Here is a 21,193-nt window from a genome sequence, read left to right as displayed (position 1 = left end):
AACCAAATTTTTGTGAGAAAAAATACATCAACTTTTTGACTCTTTTTTTTTTTTGTTTACCTTATTGTTATTTATAGCTATTTAGCTTTTTTTTTTTTTTTTTTTTTTGAAATGTTATTTCATGTTTTGTTAAATGTATAAATAATCGAGCTTACAATAGCAATCTTTCTTGCTTTTTCTTTTTTCACAGAAAGAAACATTCATTTCATTTCAGTTTGTATATCAATTTGATGACTTATCACTAACGACAATATCATATCATATCATTCATCGAATAAAATGTCATCAGAATCGCCATCACATGAGCCAATCCATAGTGGTCATTTTATGACTTCTAATCCACATAGCGATGAAATGTTACCCGATGAGGAAGTTGTTGGAGTTTGTTATTTTCTTTTTTTTTTTTTATTGTTTTATAATTATGTAAAAGATAACAGATTATAGTTAATATTAATATTAGTTTAATCACTTTATCTCAACCGAAATATTCATTGATAATAAAAGTAAAGATATATCAATAAAGATAATAATTAAATTTTGCAAGAACTTTAGAATCTTTTTACGATTATTATTATTATTTTAAGATCACTTTAGCAATTTCATATTGTTTTTACATGTAACATTAATGATTGACAACTGTATTAGGTAAGGAAATAATTTTCGATTTTATCATCAATTAAAATAATATCTGGTTGAGATATTAGGTTAATTAATTCTTTCGATTTATGTACTTTTATATGTACTTATATATATATATTTTTATTTGGACCTATTACTGATGAAGTTATTATTGATAAGTAAGCTTTCGTATTGAGTTTTTTTTTTTTTTTAAATTTTCTTTTATTTTGTTAAATAATGGCAAATATGGCTTAAAATTTCTGGGTAATTTTTTAGCGAAATTTCATTATTTTTCATTATTTTCATGAGTATTTTATCCTCAGAAAAGAAAAAAAAGTAACTTTTTAAACGAAAGAAGAAAGAAATAAGTAAATTTTAAATGCATAATTTCATCAGGTGTATCATGCTTGTTCTATTCAATTTACTTCATTAAATTGTATGTGATTAATTACTATATGAATATTAAGTAATTGAATTAATGCAAATGATAATATAATAGTTCAAAAATTATCTATCTACTTATTTATTTATTCATTTTTTTTATTTTATTTTATTTTTTGTTATATAATTTAAAGTTTATGCCAACAAATAGTAGACAATAAGCAATGCATTTGGATTGTATTTTGTTTAAAATTAATGATTTAAACTTTTTTTTTTTCTTTAAGGTTGTAGTTGAGGATGATGTCGTTGAGCAAGATGCCGAGCAAAAAGGTCAAGATTTATGCGATTTGAATGTTCAAGTAAGTTTTCTTATATTTATGCTATCTTTACTTTGTTGAATTTTGTTTGAACATTCTATCTTTTTAAGTAATTAATTTAATTTTTGGCAGATAATGTTACCATCGAAATTTATGAAGAAAGTTTTCTCTGTTAACGGTTTCTATAGTGTTTGTTACCTTGGAAACCATTTTTAGAAAAGATATTTTCTCATCAATTTTTCTTTTCCTTTTGATTTTTGTCCAAAAATCAAATAGAAATTTCTTGTTATTAAGTGATTTTTCCAATGTAAAGTGGTTTTGTTTTACTAATATTATAAACTATTATTTGATGTTTCTATAAATAATTGACACTATGCAATTTCTTTGGTAGACTAGAATAGTGCTTCAAACAAAAAAAAAAATAATAATAATGTCTCTACCTCATTTCCTATTTTACAATATATTTCCATAGTTCCTTTTTTTTTTTTTTTTTTTATATTCGTAGTTACAAATAGGATATTTGGAAGATATATTTTTCATTTCTAACAAATGTAATCTTTTTTTTTCTTAGATAATAGAATACTTTAGTTTATGTTAATTAATAATTAAGAATGAAAAATGTATAGTTCGTGAAACAATTTTGATTGATTTAAAGCATTGATGAAAAATTTTTTGCATTCTTATATAGCATAATTAGTCTTCAATTAAGTTTTCAGATAATCGAAAGATTATAAAGGTTGTGATATGTATTTAAATGTAATTTATAATCGAAATGACCATAAATAATTATTTCATTTATTAAGTTCTTTTATTTTCATCCTTTTTTTTTTAAAAAAAAAAAAAAAGAAGACAAAAACATTTTGATCAATTTTAGGATGAAAAGCCGGTTACTTTTTACAAATTTGGCCCAAAAAGGACGCAATCAATAGCAATTGATGTATCTTTAAATAAATTGAACAAATGCATCAAAGTGGCTTATAAGTTAGCTCTTTTGCTTTTTAATTCATCCATCATTTCTTTCTCTTCTTTTTTTGGCTGAAAGATTTAAATGTGAGATATGCTGATAAATATGATAGATGCTGCATTGATATGATGATTATTATGTCCTAATTCATATTCATATACTGAAAACATTTATTTGATTAGTTTTTGCATTTTTATATTATTTCTTATTTTTTCTTTCAAATAATTTTGCAAAAAGTTCCTTTTAAAAATAGTTGATAAGAAATTTGTTTGTGATTGTGAGCAGGATATATAAAATGTTCTGTCTCATTAGCAAATTTGAGATTTTTTAAGTGGAAAATTTCAAAAAAAAAAATTTTATTCATTTAAAGATGAAAACAATAGCACTAAAAATTTTTTAAATCGAACATTTATTTTTTAAAAATTGAACACTAATGATCATATTAGTGATTAATCATCACATTAAATTGTTAGCTATCAATCAGCTCATTCAAGTTGCTAGTCATTGATCAGTGCATCGAATTGATGTTTCATTTGATCAGGTAGTCGATCAGACTATACAGCAAATAAACTTCCATCGTATCTATTCATTATGATTTGAAAAATATTAATCAGAAATGCCTTTTTTTTTTTTCTGTCATCCAAAATAAGCTTTGTTATTTATTATTCTAGTTTAATTGCATTTTTATTTTTTCTTTTTTGTTGTTTGCAAAATAAACAAACAGTTAGTTGCTATACTGTTCTTATTAACTTTCTATTCTTTAAGAATAGAATTCAATCATTGACATTACTTCATTCTTTTATTTCTGTCTTTACTGCATACACAATTATATTTTACATGTAATTTATAAAATTTATAAATCAATTAATTAAGCTACAATCTTCTATATTTAAATTTAAATATAATGAAATTAGATTCTATGATGATTTTTTGTCTTTTCAGTTTAATTCTCTATGTTTTTCTTTAATGAGGAAAGAAAAATGAGTGAAAAATGGAAGAAGAAAATGGTATTAAAAATTAATCCTTCTTATTTTATATATTTATTGTTAAAAAAAAAAAAAAAGAAGAAAAAGAAAAAAATGTAATCTAAGAGAGATTGACAACAATTGAGTTAATGTTTGAAACTTCTAGCTAAGAAGATAGCTTCAAGTAAGTTGAGAGTAATTTAGAATGGGATATGATGAGGTGATTCAAGAATTGATGTAAATTTTGTACGGAATAATTTGATGAATAAGTGATTCAAGAATTGATGTAAATTTTGTACGGAATAATTTGATGAATAAGTGATTCAAGAATTGATGTAAATTTTGTACGGAATAATTTGATGAATAAGTGATTCAAGAATTGATGTAAATTTTTGGATGGAGCAATTCGATAAACTAGTTTTCTAAAACTTTTTGTCTCTCTCTCCTTCTCTCCCTTTCCCTCTCCCTCTCTCTCTCTCTCTCCCTTGAAATGATACCATAATAAAGTTATAGTCATTTCTGTATATAATATATAATTAAATGATCAATTGATTTTTGTATAATTTAATTTTCAGTAAAATGACGACACCAAAGTGGAAAGATTTCAAAGGATTACGATTACATTGGAAACAACGAATACGTCTAAATAATGTTATCTGGCGAGCATACTATATGGAATGTATGTTTATCATTTTTTTTTTTGTTTTTTGTTTTTTCTTAATTATCATTTTATTAGATATTTCAAATTATATAAATAAGTATCTATTTGAAATATCATTTATCCGTTTGTGAAACAGTAAGATTATAGTAATATTATCAAGATGTTACATATACTTCTTCAGACTGTCAAAAAGTTCAAATTTTATTAGATATTTTACTGTTTGAAAAATTAAAATTTAAGCTACTTTCATGCAGTTAATGATAACTGATAAGGAATTTTGTGAAAATTTTATGACTATAAAATATGTGATGATTTTTATTGATAGTTACACTGAAATGTTACAGTTCGGCGACCTGATAAGGATAAATCAAGAAGAACACCATACTGTTATTTTACTGTACCAGATGATGATTCAACACATGTTAAATTTACGGTAAATTTTTAGTATTTATTAAATTTAGGCCATTTATTTGTTTTTTATTTAAATGGTAATGAAATTCTGAATGATGAAACTTATTATTAGCATTGATTAAGTGATAAGATTATCTTAGATAAATTTCATTTCATTTCATTTTTTAGAAGATTAAAAAAAAACAAAAAGAAATTTCCCTCTTTCATTATTTACTTAAATTCTAGTTTATCAACAATATCAGGGTACTGTTGTGGAAGGAATGTACTGGAAGAGAAGTATGGATGCGTTGAAAGCTCAGTATAAACGATGGCGTCATTCGAGAACACGAAGAAGAGGACGACGAAGGGTATTTGTTTACACAATTTTTCCGTTAACGTGCATTTTTGCATTTTTGTTTTGTTTTTTTGTTTTTGTTTTTTTCAATTTCAAATGAACAAATGACTTCAAATATTACAAATTAATCATTAAGAAGATGAATGATTTAATGAGTTGTTGAGAAAGTCAAAAATTTGTTTAAACATAGAAAATTAATAGATGATAATAATGGTATGATAAAATGAAATAAAATTTAGGGTATCAGTTGGAATCAGGAGATCAGTTCTGTTCCACAATTAGCTGTACAAAATTCAATGATAAAAAATTCTTCTGCTGAGCAACCAGATACGGATGATTTAGATAATGAATTTACGGATACACTTTTTGCTAACCTTATGCAACCATATACATTTCCAGATCCAAAAGAAATAAGTAACTCTTTTAAGATTTTGTTAAATTTTTATCAGTTTTTTTTTTTTTTTTTCTAGATTCTATACCGTTTACCAACATTCATTGCTGTTTAATGTGCTATTGATTGTTAAAGATACAGAAAATGGGAGGGCACTGAGAGAGACTTTTCATTTCATTTCTTTTTCTTTCTTTCTTTTTTTTTGTTTACCGGAATTTCTTTTAAATTACATCATATTAGAATATGAGATGACTTTTAACATTTTTCATAATTTTCAATGATTAACAACAAGCAGCGAACATTTTTATAGTTTCATGCACTTTGATAAAAGATAATTTTCTTTATGTGGACAAGATTTTCTCATTAGAAGTAAAAATAAGAAAAAAAAAAAAGATTTCATTGATTCATCTGATGTTAGACTTACTTTTAATTATTATTTAGCACAAGGATGTAATGCTGATGTGATGCAACCCGGACTGCTATCATTACAACCAAGTATCGAAGAAATAATGGCATCTCTTGGTAAACTAAATTTTTTTCTTTTTTTTTTTAAAACATAATTTATTACTATATAATTATCTGGTAACATCTAACAAAAAGAATTGGAATTGCAATTATAGTATGAGAAGAAAGTTAGAATAAAGTATACAATAATGTATAAGAAAATTACATATCATTTAATGCCATTGCAATCATAACATTTTATCATTGTATTTTGTGTATTGCTTTACAAACACTTATGAAATGATAAGAAGAAAGATTAGTAAATAAAGTAATAAGGCAAAAAAAAAAAAAAAGAGGAATTTAATCAGGAAATAGCATACTGATTAAATTAAAAAATCATGTTGAAAATATCATTTTCTAATTATCTATCTATCTATATATATATATAAGATTAATCATCGTTGCAATGAAAATGATTATGTATGATTGTGATTGTGTTTTAATTAGATGAATGATAGAAGAAAAATTTATATTGAATTCTCACAATAAAATGTAATATCTGAATTTGAATTAAAACAGTGACAGCAGTACTTTATTAATTTTAATAAAAACACTTCAAGATGATGATTTAAACTCTACTATCTTTCATTTTTTAAATTCTAACAAAACCTTTTTACAGATCCACCAGATCAATTGCTGGATGAAATTGGAAATTATGGTGCTTCAAATGTTTCACCAACTTCACCTTGTACACCAAAAGAATATGAAGCAACTTTTAGTAATAATTTTACAAATCCAACTCAGCAACAACAACAACAACAACAACAGCAACAGCAACAACCAACAAGACAGTCATCTAGTATATCGCCACAAATTCTTCTTGCTAATTCTTCTGCGCCAACATATTCACAGGTTGCTTTTTGACTAGAAAAGAATCAATAAAAAAGTTAGACATCAATTTTACTATATTTTTATTTTAAATATTTCAATCAAAATTTAAAAGAAATATTCTTTATAGGCAGCATATGATCATACACCTTTAATTGCTACAATGCCTTATACAACTGATTCATCAAATTTGGATTATGTACCACAATTTCTTACAACCACAATGCAATTTCCTTCATCAGTTCTACCAAATAGGACATGGTGGATGAATTTTCCATCTACTCCAACTCCATCTTTGCTAAATAGTCCTTCAACTCCATCTATTGTTCTTAGTCCATCTAGCTCAAGTACTACTGGAGTATTATCTTTATCGGTTAATAGTCCAACAACTATTTCAACTGTTGAAACACATCTTATCAATACTTCAAGTAAAAATTCAATAAAAATTTTTCCTGCTCCAACTGATACATTGAAACTTGAAACCGAAAGATGGAATAATACCGTGTTAAGCTCTTTATCACGTGAAATTACAACTGACTCAACAGAACATGGAGCTTGGAAGGTTAGTTTTTATTCTTCCTTTTTTTTTTTTTTTTTTTTCAAAATTGAGAAATTTCTTGTGTCGAAATTTTGACATAAAAGAAATTTCAGAACGAATTGACATGCTTTTTTTTTCTGTACAACCTTTTCTTTTCTTCGTTTAAATTCTCAATTTACAAAATTTTTTTGCTGTTTACCAAAGTTGTTTTTTCCAACTTAAATAATTAAATTGAGTTTTCAGCAGTTACCATCAACCGCAAATACGGCTAGCCAAAATTCACTTCTGATACCACAACCTGTTTATCCTCAACAAAATAGTCAAATAATACCAAAAGTGACAGAATCATCATCACATGAGCAAAGTACTCTTCTTTCTGCTAGTACAGCATCAATTAAACAAGAACATGAGAAAGAGGAGCGAATTCATCGTGTTCAAAAGTATGACATACTTTTTTAATGATTAGAAGGTAATAATTGAAACTAAAATTACTAGAATAAGTTAACATTAAAGTAGTGCATTCTTGAGTCTTTCCATATGTTTTGAACAAGTTAGTGTATGAGAAATTTTTTACTATTACAAAGGAGAGAAAGTGTTAGCGAAGCGATCATTTTAAAAATAACTGAGAATGCATATGAGATCATAAGAAATTTAATGAATTTGAGATTAAATCAATCAAAAGCAGAGAATGTTATGACGATTAGATTCATTATCCATCAGAAAAAGTGAATACGATTGCAAAAAGAACAAGTAAAACTGTAATAATTTAGAAAAAGTGAAGAAAGAAGGATTACATTAGTGCAGGAATATATGCGTCGTAAGGAGATTAAAATGATAATGTGAATTTAGAGCATAAGCAAAACAGTTGAAATATAAGCAAAACAGTTGAAATTGTGCGGATACGATGCAAAAAGAACAAGTAAAACTGTAATAATTTAAAAGTGAAATATTACTTTACAATAGAAACATGCAACTAAATATTTCTGACTTTGGTTTTGAAAAGAAAAATTTTGTTTAGAAAAAACTTTTAAAACTTTCAAACAAGTACCAATGGAAGTTTTCTGTTAAGGCGTGGCTGTAGGAGTGTTGCAGCAGATAGTACGATTGAACCGGTAGAAAGGAAACGTATATTGCATTTAAATGCTGAACAAAATAGGTTAAATTTTTATTTCATAAACGTATGATAGATATATGCATAAATTAGAGCAATTTCATTTTAATATCAATGAATTGTCTACTTTAATTGCAAATAATAATTTATGTGTTGTGCTGCTTAAGTTATTGTTATACTTAAATTGCTGGAATTTAAATTTACTATAATAGTTTTAATATTAGGCAGGCCAGGCTTATTAGCTTGAATTGTTATTTCCAGAAATACAAATTATCTAAAAATTTCCGCGTTTAGACGTTGTGCATTGAAAGATGGATTCGAACAATTGTTAAATTCCTTACCAAATTTGTATGGTTGTGGTACAAAACCAACAAATGCGATTGTTTTAACACGCGCAGCTGAACGTATTCGACAACTGAAAGCTGAAATTGCGCTTAATGAAGAAAAAACGAAACAACTGAAGCAGAGCATACAACGATTAAATGATAAAATTGTGTTAGTATTTTCTGTTGCTTTTGCTTCATTCGAATTGAAAATTAAATTTAGTGCAGAAAATTCTTTACAGAGGATGACGTAGACTAGATATTTTATTTTCAATTTAATTTGTAAATGCTGATAGATTATATCTGGATGTAATCATTTGATGATGTTTCTGTTTATTTCGAGTTACACTTAGCGATTGTTTAGAATAATTTTCTTTCATTTATATTCTTTCATTTATTTGCTTGTTTATGTATGATAAATGAATATATGTGAACTTATAACATGTCTAACTTTGAAGATTAAAAATATGGATCGAAGAAATAGTAAAAAATTCAATCTATTATCACTTCAAAATTCACTTTTATTTTGTAGATCACTCCAAGCCTCTTTACCGTCATCATCACGAACTGCTGTAAGTACGATCAGTCAGAAAGCTGAGATGGAACAGTTTTTGGAAAGATATACAAAAGAAAGAACACGTCAAGATTACCGTTTTTGGGTTGTAAGTTTTGCAAGTAGTTCACTTCCACGTGTGATGTAGAAAAATTTAATTCGAAATAAAATAGTGAAAATTTTGATGATATTTTGTGCTAAGATTCTTTTGAGAACAATTTTTTTCCCTTCTGACTTAGATCACGTACGTGACTTCTCCCTTCTGATTGAGATCACGTATGTAAATTATGTCACATATTAGTGCTAATGATTTTTGATGTTGGCAGTTTAAGACAAATATTTATGATTTAATGTATGTATGCTTGTGATTCTGATGTAAAATTTTTAGATGGCCAAAATGATGCAACCATTAACGGAGACACTGATCGAAAGACTTAGTCAGTTACCGTCGAATAGAGCCTTGGCTGAAACAAGTGACTGGTTGCAGACAAATTTCCAATTGTCCACTGTAAGAGCTAATGCTTCGTCGCTGTTAGTATATTTGGCGACACACGCCGGTATGTTGAACGATCCGAATGCATTGCAGGAATGCATTCAAAGAGAATTGTCGCAATAGGCACAATACAAGCAATAGGTGTGATCTGATTGACATTATCGCTGATCCAAGTAGTAAATAATGTTGACTGATTTCGGAATAGTTCATCCAAATTTGGTAAGCGATGATTGAATAGTACAGCTAAATTGATTGAACATTAGTCTAATTGTATTAGCAGTTAAATGGCCTTCAGTTTTCTTAACAGTAGACAAAAGAGATGGGGAAGTGGTGAAATCTTTCGTAGTTCTTTTCGTTTTTCTTATCTTCCAAAGAATTCCAAAAGGCTTCAGCACTGCTTTGTCTTTAAAACTTTTGCTGTTTGACGATGGAAGCAAAAGATTGAAAGAATGGGCAGATTTGAAGTTTGCAGAGAAGATCTTCTGATTCCGATGTATTTCGAAAAAATTTGCGAACCTTTAAGTTTGTTGTTAATTCTTAGCCTTTTTTTTTTTTTTTTTTTTTTGTTTACTGGAGTATATTTTCTATTTTTAATCGATCCAGGTAAAATATGATGTGAGAAATCATGAAAAAAAAAAAGTTAATTGTGTGCTCACAACATTTGCCTATTTACACTTATGTTTTTCTCTGTTTCAAAATTATTACGGGTTTCTTTCCTTTCCTTTTTTAGAAATATTGAAAAGGATTCTAAATTGTCGAATTCATAATCTTTTCTTTTTTTTCAAAAGTTTTGTTTCTTCTATTGTACCTCATCAGTTCAGTCAATCATTTTAGATTCATATTAATGTATTTTTTTTAAACAGATTTCCAATACAAAATGAAATTTATCGTCTGAATTCCTGAGTCAAGTTTCTTATCAATTAACATTTGAAGTTTACAAAAAAAAAAAAAAAAAAAAGATCCTGCAATTCTCACCCAAATATTTGATATCAATCACATATTCCACAGTCATCTTTATAAATGCACACTTCAAAGAAGAAAGAAATAACAATTTTTCGCATAGCTTTGGTAAATGTTATTCCTTTCAATGCAAATTCGTAACACTTTCTCAAATATATTGGTAGACACTACCGTAACATTTCAGAATTACAGTAATGGTCGAATGCTACAGTGTTACAATGAATACAAACTTTATTTCTATCTACAAATTTTATAGGAATAAACAAGATGCACAGGATGTGTAATTTATACATGTGATACAGTTGACAGCAATTGTCTTACGTTTGCTGTTAATGTTGTACTTCGTGCTGTCAACAATTTCATGCTGTCACCATCTTTTGCTTGTGCCTTTTCGATACTTTGTAATACCTCCACAAGTGATTTAAGCATCTGCAACAATTTATTCCATCTAAATAAATTTTGTAAAAAAGATTATATCGAAATTAATGTAATAACTTGGACATATTTTCGTCTAAAACAAAAATAACTCAATTTTTAATCAAATTATTGGACGGGCAGTATTTAAATACTATACAAATGATTAAAATTATTTCACGTAAATGTTTGTAATAGTAACATAATAAATGATATTATAATATTTATTGTGGCAGTTTTTGAGTTGATATTCAAATTAATTCAATAATAAAGAGAGAGAGAAAAAAAAGTGAGAATTATAGCATATTTTTCATCTATCTTTTGCAATTCTTCAGACTAAAATTTTGACAGATACTTGCATCCTAACAGTAATTACAGATTAGTAATTGGTTAATTCTAGAATAATCTAAAATTAAAAAGAGCATTTTTTATCATTCATCTCTTATTGACCTGTTCAGTTTTTGTGGTCATTAATTGTGCTTGAAAGATCGAATTTGATTTTTGAATCATTCGTTCCGTTATATGTGTTACTGCTTCAGCTGCTTCCAATACTTCATCAATAATTTGTGACCAATATTTTCCATTTCCCATATCGTTTATTTCAAGCAGCATTGTCTAAAATTGTATACTGTATTTACATTACCGTATTTATACCGTATGTGAACCCAGCATACATTTGTTCATATGGTAATGATACGGTAGATTATATGGAAATAAGAAACGGTATACTTAAGCTAATTCTAGAAATTTTCATCAGTTTAAGCTTCAGTCTATAAAATTAAGAAGAAAATTGCAGTGAAGATTTCTCACTATAGAATAATCTTCTGAAACTGTACTATTGCTTTCAACAAGTTTGATTTCATAGTACATTACAAATACTTAAACATCTCCAACTTTTATCTATTAGAAACTATATAAACTTTATTACCTCTAGGATATGCTTCTTACCTGATAAAATTTGGATTGTTTTAGTTTCGTGATATTGATAAGGTATTGAAGACTTTAGATGTTAAAATTCAAAAGATAAATCTTAATGACTAAAATTTTTTTTTTTGTCAAAAATTTTACAAAGTTTATTTAATTCCTTTATTTTATTCTTCTCCAAATCCGTAATTGTTAAAAATAACAAAACAAACTTTACAAGCTCCAGCAAGTTTTCGACTTTCCTTTAATAGTTCAGTTTTTTCATTTTCGGAATCAAACGATTTTCTTGGTGATTGATTCGGCAAATCATTCATTGCTTTTTCAAGTTGTTTTCGTAAATTTTCCACTCTAAAAAATATTTAACACTTTTTTTTCTGAAATTTGAAATCTTCAATTTTGCATTACATGTGCTAAATTATTGGTAAAATTTGTTTAAAAGCTTTATTTTAAAAATTTTCCAAAATTTTCTTTAATCAGTTTTTTCTTTTTTTTTTCTCTGATTTTTAAACTGTAGAAATACCAAAAAAAAAAAAAAAAAAAAAAAAGCAAATTAAAAAATTCTTATAACAATTGTATTTTTAAAAATAACTTCTAACCTTTCACTAATGTCATGAAAATTGATCTGCTCTGGCTTATTTGTTAACTCATTTTCGGGTACTTTTCGTAGTTCGGTGCATTTGATATCATCAAAAGTATTACTAACAATTGGACGACGTCGATTACTGTATGTATCAATTAGACTTACTGATGATTGACAATTTTTCTGAAAATCTATGTTTGTTTCCGGTGACATCGAATCTTGTTGCCTGAAAGTAACTCTAATATTGAAAACTTTTAAAACTTAGAAGAAAAAAACGATAAATAAACAAAATAGGTTGAAAAAAAAAGAAAGCAAACATTATTTTAAAAGCAATGTAAGCAATAATTCTGATTTGTAAATGAGGAAAAATACTGCGTAAATTATAAATTCTGTTTGTTCGTAATAAATTATTAGCAAGTAAATTTAAGATAAAAGGTAAACAACTAACTATAATTGAAATTTTAATGTAATCTAACATGGAAACAATTAAATAACAATAAAGGATTGATAATTGTTGTAATGATAATAATACAAATTTAAAATAATATTACAATAATTATAAATAACATTGAATAATATGCTAATTAGCTATATTAACAAAAATACATAATAATGATACAATTCTAGTTGATAGTGAAATGATAACGCGAATGTTACTATAATGTGAAAATTATATGAAATGTCTAATTTATCAGTTCTTAATTTATTCATGATACTACTTCAATTATAATCAAAAAATCGAATAAATTTCAGCTAAATGCCGAAAAAAAGTTGGATAAATTTCGTTTAATCATAAAAATGAAATGCATCTTGTTTACATTAATTTTAAAAAGCTAATTTCTTCAGCTTAATGCAAATTTTAGTATCATTTTTAATTCTCAGTTACCTTTTTTTCGTAATTAAAAGTAATTAAGATATTTATTTTTTTCTTTTAAATTTTACTGATATTACATAGATAATTTAAAAAATATGCTGCAAGTAATTTTATCATATGGTCTCAGTGTCATTCTCATATAATTTTTTGAACTTACGTTAATGTTTTATACATCAAAGTAAACAATCATTGTTAAACTCATAAGCTATCATAAAAAAGCCAAACACCAAAAATGCAAAAATAACAAATCAATAAAAATAATTATTCTCCAACTATTAAAAATGAAATTATCTCCAATAATAACAACCAATTAGTTCTGATTGTTTTCTCTTTGTTATTTCAGTTCAATTAAGTTCTGAATGTTTACTCTTTGTTATTTCAGTTCAATTAAGTTCTGAATGTTTACTCTTTGTTATTTCAGTTCAATTAAGTTCTGAATGTTTACACTTTGTTATTTCAGTTCAACTGAGTTCAACATTTTCCTATAAATATATGAAGCTTTTGTTTATTATCAAATAAGTCTGATAAACTCCGATAAAGAAAAAAAAAAAGAAATTTTAAAAAAAAAAATAGAAATTTCTTTTGATGAAAATGATTTTACAGTGATAACCATCAATAGTCCAAATTTTATTTTGGAATAAGAAAATTATAATTAATGTAATCAAATAAATTGTATAATCGTAATAAAATAATAATATGATTGTCTAATAGAAGTTAATCGTTTTTTTTTTTTATAATTTTGTTTAAAAAATTTTATAATTTATCTTTTATTTTAAATTAAAGATCGAATCAATTAACAATAATTCAAGAATTATGCAATGCAGATATTATGTTAAAAATTTTACAGAGTAAATTCATCATTTATCTAATTGAGGTTCAATTAGTAACTTAATAATTAATGATAAACAAAAAGTAAGAAAAGTAGTAAAAGTTAATCAAAAATGCAGTCATCACTTTGCATGCATGCATACATTTACTCATTAACGAATTCGTTAAAATGTTACTAAAATTATAAGTCATTAGTAAACAATTTTGTTTATTTATGATTTGATCAATTGATAAATGATAATAATCGATCATTTAAAAAGTATATATATCTGCATATCAAAATTTACTTTAACAAGATAACTTATAGAAAATAAACTGATAATTAATCACTAATTCAGTTTTACTTGTTTTTTTTTTTCTTTTTTTGCATGCTTTAATATTATTTTTTAAATTTATTATAATTTTTTTATTACTTAGTAATAATACTAATTTCTTTCAATTTGTTTAAAATTATAATTTCAGTTTAATTTATCTTTCATTATAACTAAAAGTGACACAATTGTTACAATTATTATTTTTTAGTCCATATTGTTTGCAATTTTATTATTTCCTTACTTTTGATCATTTAAAATTTCTTCCTTTTTTCTTCAGACACTTGAAATTTGATTGGTAACAAATTTGATTTTCATCATTTTCAAAAATTTATTTAACCTTTTTTTTTTTTTTTTTTTTTTTTTTTTAAAGCATTTAACAAATAAAGTAAATAAGTAAGTAAGTAATTAACCAATACTTTCTGTACTAAAAGTTTTTTTTTTTTAATAAAATGTATCAGTATATATATATATTTTTTTACTATTTTATTTTACAAAATGTATTCAAAAATCATTCAAATATTTTAAATTATTTCAAAAACTGTAAAAAATTGTAGAAATTATTCTCACATGTATGTGTGTGGGTGTGTTGCATAAAATTTTCATTATTTTGCTTACCTTTTCAAAAATTAATTAAAGGTAAAAAAAAAAAAAAAACAAAAAAATGAAAATATTGTTTACTTTTTTTTTTCACTAACGTAACTTTCGAGTCCCGTAAATTCAGCCAATGATATACGTCTGACTTGTACACGTTCATCGTTATTCTGAAAATATTTGAAACTCTCTATGGCATAAAATAAATCTCATTTTTATTCTATTGCACTCAAATTCAAACAAAAATGACTATCCATGTAATAAATCAAAGAATCGAAAAAAAAAAAAAAAAAAAGAAAAACTATCTAAAATAATAAATCATGAAATGAAGAAAATGAACTATCCATGCAATAAATCAAAAAAAAAAAAAGTTCAAAATATTATTTGCAAAAAAAAAAAAAAAAAAAAATTAAAATGGTAAAAAATTTGAAATTTTGAATATTAAATAAAATTTAAACATTATTATAATTTAATTAATTTGTGTATGTTGAAAAAAAAAATTTAAACTATAAAATATTATTAAAATCATTTAATTTGTACATGTTGAAAAAAAAAAAAAAGGTTTAATTGGGAAATTTGTTATGTTTAATAATTAACATAGCATTTTTTCATTCATAATTTTTCGATTTAATTTTAACATTTGAATTATTCATTTTCAATGAAAATATATTTTGAACATTTTTCAAAAATTTAAAAAGAATATGATAAATGAATTGTTAATTCATGAATGTTTCATTAAACAAATATGAATTATTAAATTTTTAATTGTTCAATTATCATTGACATACAATTAATCTTCCATTTGCTAATTTTTGATAATATAATAAAATTAAAATAAAATTTTACTAATGAAAAATTAACTAAAAAAGACGAAAAGATGCGCGCATTTATAATGTAATGTGAATATTTTTTTATGTTAGCATCAAAATTTCATTTAAAATATTTTTTGATTGTTTGTAAAACTTTAAAATATCTTTTTTTTATCTCATATAATTCATTTATTGATTCCACTTAAAATTTTATTTTTAAATTTTGTCTTTTAGAAGTCAAATTTAAAGTAAAACAAAAATTTCATTTCTTAAACAAACAATTTGATAGCTTCAATGGTTGCATTTTTAAAGCTTATTAAATTTGCCATTTTGTTTCGCTCTAAAGTTTTGTTAATAATTAATTCTACATCAAAAAATAAAATGTTCCACTTTCTTTTCTAAACTTTTTATCTTTTTCTCTTTCTTTCTCGTTCTCTTTCATCTTTTCTCTTTTCTATTTCGACAATTTCATCTTTTTTTTAAAATGCATCATCATTACACGATATTTTGATATGGTCTTCCTTTTGTTTCTTTCCTTACTTAAAAGATTTGCAAAATTTTTCATAGCTATGCAATTTTCATTTTATGTTAAAAATTTTTCACCCATCAAACATTAATTATACTAATCATTTTTTATTTGAAAGCAAAAAAAAAAATATTTTTTTTCTGCTAAAAAAGATAATATTCGTAATTAAACTTCAAAATTCAAAGTGCAAATTATGCATTTGTTAAATTATACAACTAATTATAATGGAATTTGCTTATGCTTATTATTATTATTATCATTGTTGTTGTCATTATTATCACTATTATTAGTCGTTATTATATTATTTTATATTATTCAGTCATTTTTATTTGTTATTATTATTATTATTAATTTTACTACTATTATTATTAGTCATTGCTATTATGTTATTATTATTATTGTTAGTCATTGCTATTGTTATTACCATTATTATTAGTTTTTATTATTGCCATTATTATTATTATCATTATTAATCATTGCTATTATGTTATTATTATTACTATTACTATTATTACTGTTATCATTATTAATCATTGCTAATATGCTATTATTATTGTTATTCATTGCTATTATATTATTATTATTATTACCATTATTATTAATCATTTCTATTATGTTATTATTATTATTACTATTATTGTTGTTATCATTATTAATGTGCTATTATTATTATTATTATTATTATTATTATTATTACTAGTCATTACCATCATTATCAGTCAGTCAATTTCATTTGGTTTGTTTTATTTCTCATCTCACCTTATTTCTCGAAACATTCATTTTTTTTTTCAAACAAAATTATGTGGCAGAATATAACATTGCTTTCTTTTTCAATAATTATCAAAAAAAAAAAATAAGTGAAGAAAACAACAAATCCAAATAATATTTAATTCTCTTCCGAGAATAATTTCAAATAATTTCAAAAAACTTTGCAATTTCTCGTACAGATTACATATTTAATTTGCAAGTATAATAAACAAAAAGAAAATATTTGTTTGTTTTGATTTGAACTGAAATAAAATTTCATTCAAAAAATCAACAGCAAAAATTTCATTTTCTATCTTAAAACATTTGCGCTTAATATTATATAGTAAATGTCTAAAGTTAAATAAATAAAAGAAAAAATTTTTTAAAATTCTTTGTTGTATTTTTATTTTATTTCATTTTTCCTCAAATCAAAAAAAAAAAAAATTGAAAGAAGTAAAATTCAATTACAATTTTTTTTTGTCACTAATTAAATTATTATTCAATCATTCTTACATACCAACAAAAAAAAAAAAAAAAAAAAAAAAAAAAAAAGGTAAAAATAAAATTTTTTTAAGATCAAAAGTTTTCTCTGTGAAATATTTTAGCATTGATATAAATATTATCTGTCAAATCAATATTCTATCATTAAGTAAAAATAGTTTTTCAATATAAATAAATAGCCAATAAATCTTTATAAGACAGAATTACGATATGGAATAAATTTTAGCTATTCAATTTTAATTGTTTGTTCAAAAAAAAAAAAGAAAAAAGCATTTTATTAAATTCTTCTTTCTTTTTTTTAAAATCTCACATAAATTTTAACCTTTATTTAAGTTTCATTCGTAATTTTTTTTTTTTGTGAATTTATTAATGAGATATATTAATTAAAATTACAATTAAAATTAAAAGTTCTGACCATAAATTTTATTTATTTCAATTTTGTATTTTCATCAACAAATAAGGAATGATAAAATGAAATTGAATATGAAATGAAAAATGAAACTATTGATTTTTCATGGCACTAACTAACTAACTAACTGACATTATCATTTCATCTAATGATGTGGAAAAAAATCTTTGGGGAATTTTCTTTCTCGTAATTTTCAGAGAGAAAAGAGAAGAGAAAGAGAGAGAGAGAGAGAGGGAGGAAGGGAGAGAGAGAGAGAGAGGGAATCAAATTCCTCAATTCTTGAAACTTTTTTAAAAGTGACGAAGTTAGACATATTTTTGCACACATTTGTCTTTCTCGTCAAATAACTAGTGGAAATGAACTGTAAAATGAATTTAACTTACGTGAAATACTTACGTGATAATAAGTAAATAAAAAGTGATTAAATTACAATTAGTAAATTCATACAAAAATTTATTTACTTACAACCTGCATTGTTATTTTAAAGAAGAAATTAAACCAAAATCATAAATTCTTTTATGCCTCATTTTTAACTGTGAATTTTAAATTCCCACTGAATGTAATTTTAGAAGAAAGAAAAAATAAAAAAAAAGTAAGAAAAAAATTTTTTTTTCTAAGCATTAATAAATACTATAATATTAAATTTAAAAAAAAAAAATAGGTAACAAATTTTTTATCGGAAAAATTAATTACTAAATAATTGTTTGCTTTTTTTTTCATTTAATGTACCATTAAAAAAACAAACAATTTTGAGAGTTACAACAAACTAATTATCATTAATTAACTAATTTGGCAATCTAATAAAAATTATAATTAGTAATGAAATAATTAATATTATATGATTACTGATAAAATAGTAATTATATTTTTTTTTTGCAAAATTTTGTTTGGTAGTTATGAGGAATGAAAATTAGGAAATTTTCCATATGATTTTTATTTAAAAGTTGTTTTGCGAGAAATAAACAACAAATAAATACTGTCGAGACTTTTCAACAAAATTTATAACTTTTATTACTCACAATTTCAATATTGATTGTTTATCTCAGACTAAAATGTAAAATGCGAATTAATCAAAAAATGGATGAAATGCAATTGAAATTTCAAAAATGAATTGAAATTAAATTAATTGAAACGTAATGGATTAAATGCATATAAAAATGTTAATTGTACTTTGATTTTTAAAAATAATAAATTGTAATTTAATAGAATTATTGTGATAAAATAATGATAAGAATACCATGATTAAAAAGATTAAAAGGAAATATCTATATTATTAGTTCAAATTTACTTTTTATTTAATAATATTTCAAGAAATAAAAAAATTTAGGTTTTATACATTTGCATTACACATTCATAACTGAATATTGAATAAAGTCTAACAAATATCTTTAAATTACTTTAAATAGCTGAAAATAAAAACAGCTTATTAGGTTAATATTTAAATTTTATTTATTTCACATTTGATATTTGCCAAATATTTATGAAATATTTTTATACTATCAAATTTTTGATGCTAAAATTGTTTTTTTTTTTCTTTTTTTTTCAACTTATAAATTATTTTGCAATGAATGCAATTAGTTAGAAATTAAAAATTAATCTTTTTAAAAATTAAAAAATAAAGTAATTATAAAAATGACTAACTAAGAATACAATAAAATGATTATTTTGTGTAATTCTTATCTGGAAATTGTAAAAAAAAAAAGTTTTAAAATGATTAAAAACATTTAAATTCTTCGTTTAATAATATTTAATTGAACATTTTATTATGAGAAATAGATAGAATAAATAAAAAAAAAAAACTTTTTTTAAAAAATTTTTTCTTACTCCATTTTGCTTGTTTTTGTTTTAATATGTGCAAGGTAAATTTAAAATATTAAAAAAAACCAAAAAAAAAAAGATTTACAATTTGAAAATAAAAAGTTTCAATTTTTTTTTTTTAATTCGGAATTTCATCAAATTAACTTTTATATATACCTCAACAATACAGTATGAATGAATTTACTCCAATTACTCTTACTTTTAAGTATTTTCTGGAAATAATTATGCAAATTAGAAGAAGCATTTTACAGAATTATTTGAGTAAAATTTGGCATAAAAAAGCCAAATACATTATCAAATATTAAAATAGAATAAATTATTAATTAAGTTATTAGATATAAAATATTATTATTCAATTATATTAGTGGGAAAAAAAGAAAATAAATTCACAGTTTTTTCCTTCTTTACCTATCCATTTGCTTCTTTTAACGTTAATTTGAATGTTAATTTGAAATATAAAAGTACTTTTTTTTTTTAATTTTTTAAACAAAGAAATTTTTTTTTCAAAGAAAGTAATTTGCACGATTATAAATGAATTTTTATGATAAATTATGAATTAAAAAAGAATAATTAGAGGGATTAAAAATGCATAAATAAAGCAATAATGACAACCTGATGTGGCTGTGATTGTGATCTGGAAGATTTGGCCTTAACCAAATTTGATAGATTATTCATGCTAGTATCCTGATATGATAAGCTTGAAGTATTGATAGTGTTAAAGTTACTGATTGAGTGATGAAATAAACAATGGGTGACAAGGTATACTCATACGACTGATATGGGCGGTTATCGTGAAGGTGTGGCCACTATTTCTAATAATTTAAGTCGGTTGGTGTCTTTGAAGTAGGGCGGAGTTAGGCGAGAAAAAAGTTTGTTGTGGGTAAGTTTGTTAATGATAGGATGATTTCTAAGGGAGAGAGAGAGAGAGAGAAAGAGAGAGATAGTGCTGATAATGGAATTAGAAAGGAAAGTGATAACAATGCTTTCTTTATCAAAAGGTAAAAATGATAAAAAGTACGAGGAGAGAAAAGCATGATAATTGAATTAGATTTTATGAAATTATTCTGTAACAATAATTGTGCACTGAACTGATTATGATAATTGTGATATAACAATGGAAGGTTTATTAGTGATAGTAATGGTAGTAGTAATAAGATTATCAGTGATAATAATAATAGTAGTAATAAGATTATCAGTGATAGTAATAGTAGTAGTAATAAGATTTATCAGTGATAGTAATAGTAAGTAAATGGGAATAATCAAATAATCATACGTGTCTCCAACTGGTGAATGATCCGATTTCGTTCACGTTTTTCACTTTTTTACGTTTCATTTCATAAACCATTCACTAATAAATGTGTGTAATGTATTTATTCATATAGCATTAATAAATATTTAAAAATATAACTTTTACTTTCTCTAAAATAAATATGCAAAAAAAAAAAAGTAAAAAGATAAAAAAATTACTGAAAACAATATGATTACTAATAAAACGAAGTCAAAAAT

The 21,193-nt window shown here is 23.9% G+C and overlaps 2 protein-coding genes across 2 annotated transcripts; one reads left to right on the top strand and one right to left on the bottom strand.

Annotated features, from left to right (window-relative positions):
* Positions 1-279: 279 nt before the first annotated feature.
* Positions 280-9,515, top strand: Bma-mml-1 (uncharacterized protein; the record flags this gene model as incomplete). The annotated part of the gene is made up of 15 exons (XM_043076176.1): positions 280-381; positions 1,284-1,358; positions 2,191-2,297; positions 3,821-3,924; positions 4,251-4,339; positions 4,560-4,664; positions 4,891-5,065; positions 5,484-5,564; positions 6,166-6,398; positions 6,505-6,936; positions 7,156-7,352; positions 7,982-8,068; positions 8,318-8,518; positions 8,879-9,008; positions 9,288-9,515. The coding sequence occupies 15 exons, from the start codon at positions 280-282 to the stop codon at positions 9,513-9,515; spliced, it is 2,346 nt and encodes a 781-aa protein (XP_042932110.1).
* A 1,122-nt stretch (positions 9,516-10,637) lies between these two features.
* Positions 10,638-20,362, bottom strand: Bm8690 (Uncharacterized protein; the record flags this gene model as incomplete). Its single annotated transcript, XM_043076175.1, has 6 exons — positions 10,638-10,781; positions 11,217-11,381; positions 11,903-12,038; positions 12,287-12,496; positions 14,965-15,047; positions 20,300-20,362. 6 exons carry the CDS (start codon positions 20,360-20,362, stop codon positions 10,638-10,640), a joined length of 801 nt encoding a protein of 266 aa, XP_042932109.1.
* Positions 20,363-21,193: the final 831 nt, after the last annotated feature.

This window comes from Brugia malayi (assembly GCF_000002995.4).
Source record: "Brugia malayi strain FR3 genome assembly, contig: Bm_v4_Chr1_scaffold_001, whole genome shotgun sequence".
Lineage (NCBI taxonomy): Eukaryota > Metazoa > Nematoda > Chromadorea > Rhabditida > Onchocercidae > Brugia > Brugia malayi.
This window is presented reverse-complemented; position numbering and strand designations above follow the sequence as displayed.